Genomic DNA, 11597 nt, shown 5'->3' with positions numbered 1-11597 from the left:
CGTTTTTGTGAACCACGCGCCGTCACAACAAACCGACCACGCGCCCCGCGCCGTCTACCTGGCGTGTTTATATCCGATTTGCGTATACTACACCGCATCTCATTGTCAAAATCGCGCAATTCATAACAGCCGCGCCCCGTCAGTAACGCCTTACTATCCGCAGCGCACCCGCTCCGCGGGGCATTTCTGTATTATTATTCAGCGCCGATAGAAGCCAAATAAAGTAACATTCCTTTATATTTTACTTACATCGTATGTCTCACTACTTTCTACGAGCCCTGATCACGACCGAGCGAATCCGCGAGCTCATAAAAAGTACACCCATTACAAAGTGTTGCGAGCTTGTATTCATGCCGAAATATGCAGTATTATGTTGCAAGCATCGATCGGTCACTATCTTCAATTGTTAATAACTTTGTAATAAATAACGAGCGACGGCAAAAATTTTTTGCATGTTACTCAGAGCCATGTCCTTGACAACATATGTCAAGGTCATTGAAATCGGTGAGGTCGGCGCTAATATCAAGGTTTACCAAAATGACTTTGAATTACTAGATAATAATAAAGAAAAAACATATGGAGAAATTAAATGAAATAACACAGATCAAAGTCATACATCAAATATAAATAATAACATTTCGATTTGATTTGATTAATAAAACCGCAAATATTTTGTTTCGGAAACATTCGCGATAAATTTCCATTTTTCAACTTTTTTTATGTCCATGACCTTGAATGTTCATGACCATTGAAACTGTCTTCGAAAAGGCTTCAATCATATTAGGTGTTCGAAAATGCATGATCCCATTTAAAAATGTGAAGATAACCTTCAAATATCCTAAGCACTTCCAGCTGGGAAAAAATATTAATCTCCGCAAGATATCATCTTCGATACCACACAACTTTTACTTCAAACATTTTTTTCTATCTCCAAAACTGTAGGAGTTATTCGGGTGGCCGGTCTTAGATGACTCACCCTGTATACACATATATGTGTGTATCACTGATATGGTGACTGACACTTCACTTTCCAATAACGTCCTAGAAATTTTTGATGATCTCTAATAAGATAAATTCGCCATACATTTAGCATTTTCGACAGAAACACTCAATGTAGAATCAGTGTGGAGCATTTTGGCGTAGAATTTGTCTATTTCGTAGCCATAAATCAACTAATAGTGTAATTATATACATTAATTATTCGTGATGGACTCTATTATATATATATATAATCATTGTTATTCATAAAATAATTACTACTTGTTCTAACTGTTGATGTTTTACATTGGTGTAACGCATATAGCGTCACAATATATTAGGTGTACAACTTTGCTTCCGCCGTTTTTCTATAGATACCTTGAGCGGTAAGTAGTGGTCGAAATAAATAGATCATAGACGTCATGCAATAAACTTGGGCATCTGTCAACATAACCCCATAGAAACATTAGTCGATTTGTGTCTGCATCATAAAGTTATTCTCGATTGAAAATGTCAGTTTACGAGCCAAATTCTCGTCATTTGCGGGAGGTTTTAATTTTCTGCTTCAATATGAAGAAATCTGCGGCTGAGGCTCATCGAATGCTCTGAAATACTTATGGTGAGGCCGCTATTAGTGAAAGAACGTGTCGTGAGTGGTTTCAACGCTTCAAGAACGGTGATTTTCACGTCGAAGACCGGAATAGCTGTGGAAGAGAGAAGGTTTTCGAAGATGCAGAATTGGAGGCATTACTTAATGAAGACTCGAGTCAAAGTCAAGAAGAATTGGCACGATCATTGGGAGTGACTCAACAAGCAATTTCAAAACGCCTCAAAGACATGATTCAGAAGCAAGGAAATTGGGTGCCGTACGAGTTGAAACCGAGAGATGTTGAATGGCGTTTGTTTGCTTGTGAACAGTTGTTTGAAAGGCAAAGACGGAAGGGATTTCTGCATCGCATTGTGACTGGGGACGAAAAATGGGTTCATTACGATAACCCCAAGCGCAGAAAATCATGGGGATATCCCGGCCATGCTTCCACGTCGACGGCCAAACCGAATATTCACGGCTCCAAGGTCATGCTCTGTATTTGGTGGGGCCAGCTCGGCGTAGTGTGTTATGAGCTGTTAAAACCGACTGAAACAATCACAGGCGATCGTTATCGAATTCAATTAATGCGTTTGAGCCGAGCATTGAAAGACAAACGGCCGCAATACAACGAGAGACACGATAAAGTGATTTTGCAGCATGACAATGCTCGACCTCATGTTGCGAAAGTGGTCAAGACATACTTGGAAACGTTGAAATGGGAAGTCCTACCCCACCCGCCGTATTCTCCAGACGTTGCTCCCTCTGACTATCAGTTGTTTCGATCAATGGCACACGGCCTGGTTGACCAGCACTTTCGGTCTTATGAAGAAGTAAGAAATTTGATCGATTCGTGGATCGCTTCAAAAGATGACCAGTTTTTTCAACGCGGGATTCGTACGCTGCCCGAAAGATGGGAGAAAGTAGTGGCCAGCGATGGACAATACTTTGAATTATAAATGTATAACCAGTTTTTTACAATAAAGCCTCGAATTTCGGAAAAAAACGGCGGAAGCAAAGTTGTAGACCTAATAAGTAATATTTCTATACTTACTTGTCCAACAGAGGTTTCATTATCTAACACCGAATTGGAGAGTTTTAATATCTTTTGATATAATAATGCAGTACATGCTATTTTGATCTTCAATCCTATATGCATGGTATAATGTACAGCATAGTGTGTAATAAAAGTATCCAATATAGATAGCAGAATTATACCGACTACGTTGTAATACACTTCGTTATTCCATTCTCTTTTATCACTCGCAAAATAGCGTAATAAATTAGCAAGTAACAACGGTTGATATATTCTATAACGTAGTTAAACGTTTCAAGAGTTAATGTAAAAAAATATTATTTTACGCACAAGGTGTTAGTGATTAACATAATCAGTTTTTTTTTAAGTTAACGCTAAATCATACAGAAAATTAGCATTTATGATGTTAACAATTATAGTATTATTAGGTTGTTACACATGAAAAATCGATTTTTTAGTGAAACTTCAAATTGTAGTGCGTAATTTTGTTTAAAATAAATTTCATTAATTAAAATAAAAAAAACATCAGCATATGCAATGCACTATTTCCAACGTGATACAAATTATGCATACACATTTATTTATATATATATTATATTAATTTGAATTTATACAGGTAATGAATTCTTTAAGGCAGACTTGATTGCCATTTTGTTTCTAAATGTATTGAGTGGTTTAGATATTTAAAGAAATAGTATTCAATTTGTGAGAGGTCTAATAAATATAGTGGATGAGGAAGAGTATCATACTGTAATTGTTTAAGTTTCATGACTGTCGTTGTTGAGATATATAGTCGTGCATTGTCACAAAATAGTATAACATCATATCTATTGACTAAAATTATCTCATACATAATTTTTCATGCGTTGCTCAATATTTCTCTGCATGAATGATTTGCATAATATTTCTCTACATGAATGGTTTCGCCTCGTTTGAGAAAGAAATAATGGATAAATAATATCATCTGTGAACTATCAAACAAAACAGTCAAGTCAAATCATTGAGCAAATATTGATCATTTCCATATAGAATTTGTATATATTGTTACGTTCGCGCTGGACGCTCGGTGTTATATTCGCGCTGGATGCTTGGCGAGATTTTAGCTGCAAGGCGTTTTCCCTAACAACGAGTGGGATTTGTTTAACGAAGGGTTGTGGTGGTTGTTTTCGGGGCTTTCGGCTTGGAAAGACGTGTCACTCTCGGTTACGAATATAAATGAATGTTGTATTCCTGTTGTACATAATATTTCTGTGTATAAAATCAAGAATCAAAGTAAAATGGCAAAAGAGCCACGCACAGTTCTTTGGCTCTTTTGCCATTTTACTTTGATTCTTGATTTTATACACAGAAATATTATGTACAACAGGAATACAACATTCATTTATATTCGTAACCGAGAGTGACACGTCTTTCCAAGCCGAAAGCCCCGAAAACAACCACCACAACCCTTCGTTAAACAAATCCCACTCGTTGTTAGGGAGAACGCCTTGCAGCTAATGTCTCGCCAAGCATCCAGCGCGAACATAACACCGAGCGTCCAGCGCGAACGTAACAATATATACAAATTCTATATGGAAATGATCAATATTTGCTCAATGATTTGACTTGACTGTTTTGTTTGATAGTTCACAGATGATATTATTTATCCATTATTTCTTTCTCAAACGAGGCGAAACCATTCATGTAGAGAAATATTATGCAAATCATTCATGCAGAGAAATATTGAGCAACGCATGAAAAATTATGTATGAGATAATTTTAGTCAATAGATATGATGTTATACTATTTTGTGACAATGCACGACTATATATCTCAACAACGACAGTCATGAAACTTAAACAATTACAGTATGATACTCTTCCTCATCCACTATATTTATTAGACCTCTCACAAATTGAATACTATTTCTTTAAATATCTAAACCACTCAATACATTTAGAAACAAAATGGCAATCAAGTCTGCCTTAAAGAATTCATTACCTGTATAAATTCAAATTAATATAATATATATATAAATAAATGTGTATGCATAATTTGTATCACGTTGGAAATAGTGCATTGCATATGCTGATGTTTTTTTTATTTTAATTAATGAAATTTATTTTAAACAAAATTACGCACTACAATTTGAAGTTTCACTAAAAAATCGATTTTTCATGTGTAACAACCTAATAATACTATAATTGTTAACATCATAAATGCTAATTTTCTGTATGATTTAGCGTTAACTTAAAAAAAAACTGATTATGTTAATCACTAACACCTTGTGCGTAAAATAATATTTTTTTACATTAACTCTTGAAACGTTTAACTACGTTATAGAATATATCAACCGTTGTTACTTGCTAATTTATTACGCTATTTTGCGAGTGATAAAAGAGAATGGAATAACGAAGTGTATTACAACGTAGTCGGTATAATTCTGCTATCTATATTGGATACTTTTATTACACACTATGCTGTACATTATACCATGCATATAGGATTGAAGATCAAAATAGCATGTACTGCATTATTATATCAAAAGATATTAAAACTCTCCAATTCGGTGTTAGATAATGAAACCTCTGTTGGACAAGTAAGTATAGAAATATTACTTATTAGGTCTACAACTTTGCTTCCGCCGTTTTTTTCCGAAATTCGAGGCTTTATTGTAAAAAACTGGTTTTTTTTTTCCGTGTTCTCTCTTCCACCGCTATGTCGGTCTTCGACGTGCAAATCACCGTTCTTGAAGCGTTGAAACCACCCACGACACGTTCTTTCACTAATAGCGGCCTCACCATAAGTATTTGAGAGCATTCGATGAGCCTCAGCCGCAGATTTCTTCATATTGAAGCAGAAAATTAAAACCTTCCGCAAATTACGAGAATTTGGCTCGTAAACTGACATTTTCAATCGAGAATAACTTTATGATGCAGACACAAATTGACTAATGTTTCTATGGGGTTATGTTGACAGATGCCCAAGTTTATTGCATGACGTCTATGATCTATTTATTTCGACCACTACTTACCGCTAAAGCCATCTATAGGAAAACGGCGGAAGCAAAGTTGTACACTTAATATATTTTGAAAACAATATAATATTGATATAACGTAAGATGTGGTTAGAGTGAAGTCTCAATACGAATGATAATGTAAATGATTATTATATATGCATATCTGAAAAATTATATTTTTCTCCTCTTTTAGATAGTGAATTTCCTGAGTACTGATATTACCAGATTGGAAACATCCTTAATAGATCTGCACTACATTTGGATCGCGCCTATTCAAATCATATGGATTACATATATTATATTTTCCGAGGTTGGATGGACAGCAGTAATGGGAATGTCAGTATTTTTATTATTTATTCCTTTTCAAGGTAAGTCTTTTTAGATTTTTAAATCGGGGGTCAATTCATAATAAATTTAAATTAATATTAATTCGTATTTCTTTAATATTAAGACTTTTATCCCGTCTCATCCCATCCGCACAAATTAGATTATACACACAAGGGAACCTCGCGAACCCGAAAATTCTGATTTTGATGAAACTTTACATACATGTAGGAGGGGGGATCAATAGATGAATTAAGAAATTTTCAGTTGCTGCCCAAAAACGGTTCTAAGGGGTGAAAGCACCCTTCATATTGTTATGCTTTTTATTATCTTCCCTTGGTTTCCCAGGAGGGGATCGTTTAGCGACAAGACCATGTGTCGTGTTGCTCGATTTTGGCGGCAAGATCCGGATGCAAGTTAAGGAGTTCTAAGGGACTTCTTTGCTTGCATTTTCGCAATTTCCTTTTCGCTTTTAGGTAGGATCTCTACGTTGCATTTTCGCAACGCATTAATTCCGCTTGCCTTGATTTCCGCGTTTTCGTAATGAGTGATTGCGCGGTCGCTCGGGCTTCGCGCGTGGCTCGCGTTGTCAGCGCTTCGCTCGGTCAACGTTCGTAACGTGATCTGTATTTGCGTTACACGTTGAGCAATATCTTATCGTATAAAATAATATCTCTAAAATACTATATATCTATTAATTCGTGTATGGCCTTTTCGGGCTATAACAATATATATATAGAGCGGCTTTTTGCTTTTCTCGATATATCTCAAAAACTATTCGAGATATCAAAAAATGTTTCATACAAAAGTTTTATGGTAAAAACAGCTCTATTTAACTGCATCAATAAACATTTAAAAAATTGTTTTTTTTTAAAGATTTCTGAAAAAAATTTTGTTTTAAATTATTTTTTTAAATTTTTATTAATGTGGTTAAATAGAATTGTTTTTACCATGAAACTTCTATATTCATTTATTTGGTTATGTTTTTATATTCGTAATAGAAATCTTGATTATTTTGCGATTGAACATGTTTTTCCATTCCTTAACTTATGAAAGATTATATCATCAAAGATTGTGTATAATTATCGTAATTAAACAAAATAAAAATAGTTACAATTGAATATGTGGCTAATAACGTATATTAATTCCATGATTATTGATATTCTTTATAAGAGTTACCACATTATGTTTTGACAGCGTTCCCTATGATGTAAATATAAGTATTTACAGTCATGATATTCCTCAAAGAAATGATGCATACAAAAATATTTTTTGCACCAAGAGCAACGTATTACAGCAGGTGCACCACATATGGAACAGCGTGGAATTTCTTCTATATCTTTTCCGGAGAAACAAAAATCCACCGGGTTTTCAAAATGTGATGGCCGTCCTTCGAGGTAACCACTTTAAAACCAGGCATATTTGAAAAAATTATGGAATTGTGGAGAGGACAGTTGTATATGTGTTAAGGATTGTAATTCGATGATATTATTTCTCAAATGTAAATTGATATCATAATTTAACAACATAACGCAATCACTAAATGTCCTCACAAAGTTTTTCCATATTCTAAACCCATAAACGTCAACGGGTTGAATCATTCCTGTATTTTTTTTTGGTATTGTTAAAATCCGTACATCTTTATCTTTAGATGGCATAAACTCTTGTAGGTTCGCGGGACGATGTCCGCTCCAAGAGTCTAATAATAACACACTGAAGGCTCCAGTTGCGGGTAAAAGTACATTTATAAACCAAGATTGAAAGTGTTGTGTAGTTAATTTTCCTGATTTTGATGCTGCAATAAAAATATTTGCAAGCCTAAACAAAGTCTCTTCTACGCATGGTCCAAAACCTCCATGGCCTCTTTCAAAACCAAATAAAAAGGTGATTGCAGTTGCCCGCTTGCAGAAATTGTAGGCATAATAGTATAGCTGTGTGTGTAATTGCTGATTGTGATTGAACTACAGTTTCGACTGTTTTAACACCTTGTTTTATTAACATTCTTCCTGAATGTATTTCTAAATTGAACACACTTTCATCTGCATTATATATATTTTGTATTTCAAAGAGATCTATAAATGATTTCACAGAATTTATAAATTCTTGGCATGCAATTTGTAATTGTTCTTGATTTGTCTTTGATGAACGATTTATAAATTTTGTTATTTTTCTTGACACTGTGCCGTGTCTTTTAAAATTTAATATCCACGTTGCTCCTGCTTTAAAATGAGGAAGATTAATTTCTTATTTTGCTTCTAGCGCCCATCATCGCAAATCTAAATCATGAATAATTCTGTTTTGGTCGTTAGCGTCTTCGAATTTTTTCAAGACATGTTCAGAAATTTGTAATAGTTTTTCTCTATGAGTACCACCTTTTTGTAAAGAGAGTTTCCATCGATACAACTGCGGACAAGGACTTTACCTTTCTAAAGCGATGTTGTACTGTTAATAAAGCGTAACAACCCTTTTTTCCACTTTTCCAGAATTCAACAGCTTTTTTTTTATAATCATTATTTATAATTTTGCCTTCTTTCAATGTACAACTATCTTCTCCCTCATCTTCATTATTTTCTTCAAGTTCTTCTATTTCATCAGCTGCGACAAATTGTGCTTCGGATAAATTTGAGTCCCAATAATTCTCAAATTCTAACGTAGTATCGGTCTGCATTGCAAATGATATGTCATCCATTGAATTTTGTATAATATAGCAGTGCTCGGAATTAAATGCCCTTTTCGGGCCGATATCTGAGGCAACACCTACGATTCCCCCACTACCGTTCGAGGCTCGACAGCCGCCGATCGCGCGGGTAACGCTGTGCTTCAGGAGAGTCCCTATATAAAAAATATTCTGGGATCGTATCTTCTGCCAAATCGTCATTAAAACTTTCCTTGCTAGATAATTTTTATTTTCATAAATAATTAAATATCAAAATTTCTATTATTAATATATATAAAAAAAAATGATAGAAGACTTTTCGACTCAGTTTGGTCCGCTCTATCTGCACACGAGTATTGTCCCAAATGATCTGGGACACCCTGTATATTATATATGTTATAATAATATATTTTAGTCAGTAATATATAATAATTACACTTTTGATAATAGCTTTCCATTAGGAATAGGCCTACTGGAAAAACCACTTAAAAAAAAAACGCATCAACTATTAATACCTCAGCACTGCTAATTCCGAGCACTGCTTTATAGTATCATGTAATTCGATTTCTTTATCATTTACTTGTGTTCGTGGAATATTTGAAATTTGGAATGAAATAATTAACATATTAAGAACATTCGCAGGATTCACATGTAACATTTGGCTTAAATTAAAGATACAGATACTTTTTCCGAAAATTAAAACTCTGACAATCTTACACTTGAATGAATCGTTAAACTTGTTGGTTACACTTTATACTAAAACTGCGCGCAATATTTCCGATTTATATAGAGTTTTATAATCTTATTTACATATTCCTTATATAACATTTTATAAATAAGGAAAATTACTTCAAAATATTCTCACGTTGTGGTGCAACGTGACTACTTTGCAGTGGGAGCATCCCATTTGACCACGTTGATATTGACTACGGTCCCGATTGACCACGTTGAGATTGACCACGTTGCGATTGACCACGTTGCGATTGACCACGTTGATATTGACCACGGTCCCGATTGACCACGTTGAGATTGACCACGTTGCGATTGACCACGTTACGATTGACCACGTTGATATTGATCACAGTCCCGATTGACCACAGTCCCGATTGACCAAGTTGATATTTACCACGATTCCGATTGACCAAGTTGATATTTACCACGATTCCGATTGACCATGGTCCCGATTGACCACGGTTCAAATTGACCACGGACCCGATTGACCACGTTGATATTGACCACGTTAATATTGACAACGGTCCCGATTGACCAATTGACCACGTTGCGATTGACCACGTTATATTGACCACAGTCCCGATTGACCACGTTGATATTGACCACGTTAATATTGACCACGTTAATATTGACCACGGTCCCGATTGACCACGTTAATATAGACCACGGTCCCGATTGACCACTGTAACAAGATGTGTCGAGTTTGGAATTTTCGGAGTTGAAATCTAAACTCGAATTGCGTTTTGGGGAAGGACATCTGTTTGAGAATTTTTACACGCAATTTACGAACCGTAAACAGAAAGCTGGGGAAGATTTTGCTACCCTTGGCTCTGAGCTTGAAAGACTTGTGCGCCTCGCTTATCCTGAATGTCCGCTTGAGGTTCGCGAAAGAATTGCCTGGTTGTTATTTCACACTAGATGCGATTTGCGTGTGTGTTAAAAAATATATGCCAGAGGCGATCAATTCGTGAGCTGGTTGTTATTTCACACTAGATGCGATTTGCGTGTGTGTTAAAAAATATATGCCAGAGGCGATCAATTCGTGAGCTGGTTGTTATTTCACACTAGATGCGATTTGCATGTGTGTTAAAAAATATATGCCAGAGGCGATATATTATTCTGTTGCGATGGAGACAAACAATGTATTATAAATGTTTATTACAAATATATAAACATTTATGTATACGAACAAAAAAAAGACAATATAATATATATTTGTATAAATAATACATTGTTGTTATATATCCATTGATTATATCGATTGAAAAAAATTAGCTGCGTTGCATAGATCGCAACTTATAGAAAGTTACATGATAATATTCAGAATATATGTATATATATCATACACATACATCTGTATACGTCTATGTACATATTATACATATACATATATATATATACACAATTATATATATAACACTTAACCAAATGTTATTCCTCTTGGAAGATATATGGGAAGACACATAGCCCGTATGAACAATGTGAAATTATGTTCAAATATGTGATGAAGGCAGACACGTCTATATTATACTGTTATCTATACGCATAGATATGCGTGCGAGGCAATGGAGCAGTAGAAATACACGATGTTGTCCGATTTCAACATATTGAACACAATTCTCTTTCAAATATGCATAGAACATGCAAAAATATTCATATTGGTAACAGCGGAACTAAAATTATTGATATTATCGATAATTCCGGTCGGTATTATTGATAATTTTAGTTACGCTTGGATGAGGGCGCTAACCCGTCGGAGTTCGGCCGTCACTTTTGGATCCCCTTAAGGGATAGTTGAAAGAAACTTTGAAACTCAGAGTCCCATTTAAAAATTAATTTATTTGTTAAAGCAAAACATTTTTCTGTTTTCTGCGTTAAATATTTTGCCCGTTTCAGAAAGCATGATCTCCTAGTGTTCCCTGATGACTGAAGTGTTCCCTTTCCCTTTGAAACTGCCGTCAGTCTCTACAGGAAGAAGGATATTTATTTTTTTTTTAAGACTGCCTCTCCCCGGTTTTCGACTGAGGTTTTCCGTGGGACTAGGGCGAATGCCGAAGCAGGGGCAAGATTAGTCTTACAAGACGCTTGGGTCCTCAGAAAGTCCCCCCCCCCTTTGTCCGAAGACTTGCAAGATTGCGTTGGAGCAGCACTAACATTGAGGAAGTTCACATGAAAGAAGAGTGGAAATCCTATGACGGCGTGCGGAAGTTGAAGAAGAAGGAAGCCTGGCCAGCTCTCTATCTTCAAGAAAATCCGCAATGAAGTCCCAGAATCGTAGGTGGAAATG

The 11597-nt window shown here is 35.3% G+C and overlaps 1 protein-coding gene across 1 annotated transcript in view; it reads left to right on the top strand.

Moving 5' to 3' along the window:
- Positions 1–11597, top strand: part of LOC115246259 (probable multidrug resistance-associated protein lethal(2)03659) — a gene marked incomplete at its 5' end in the record, with an annotated part of 135257 nt that overhangs the window by 26490 nt on the left and 97170 nt on the right. Inside the window, 2 exons of the mRNA XM_029824973.1 lie at positions 4923–5178; positions 5792–5966. Of these exons, the coding sequence (XP_029680833.1) occupies positions 4923–5178; positions 5792–5966 (431 nt within the window). The remainder of the gene's footprint in view (positions 1–4922; positions 5179–5791; positions 5967–11597) is intronic.

The sequence above is a fragment of the Formica exsecta genome, unplaced genomic scaffold (assembly GCF_003651465.1).
Source record: "Formica exsecta isolate Colony F162 unplaced genomic scaffold, ASM365146v1 scaffold143, whole genome shotgun sequence".
Lineage (NCBI taxonomy): Eukaryota > Metazoa > Arthropoda > Insecta > Hymenoptera > Formicidae > Formica > Formica exsecta.
This window is presented reverse-complemented; position numbering and strand designations above follow the sequence as displayed.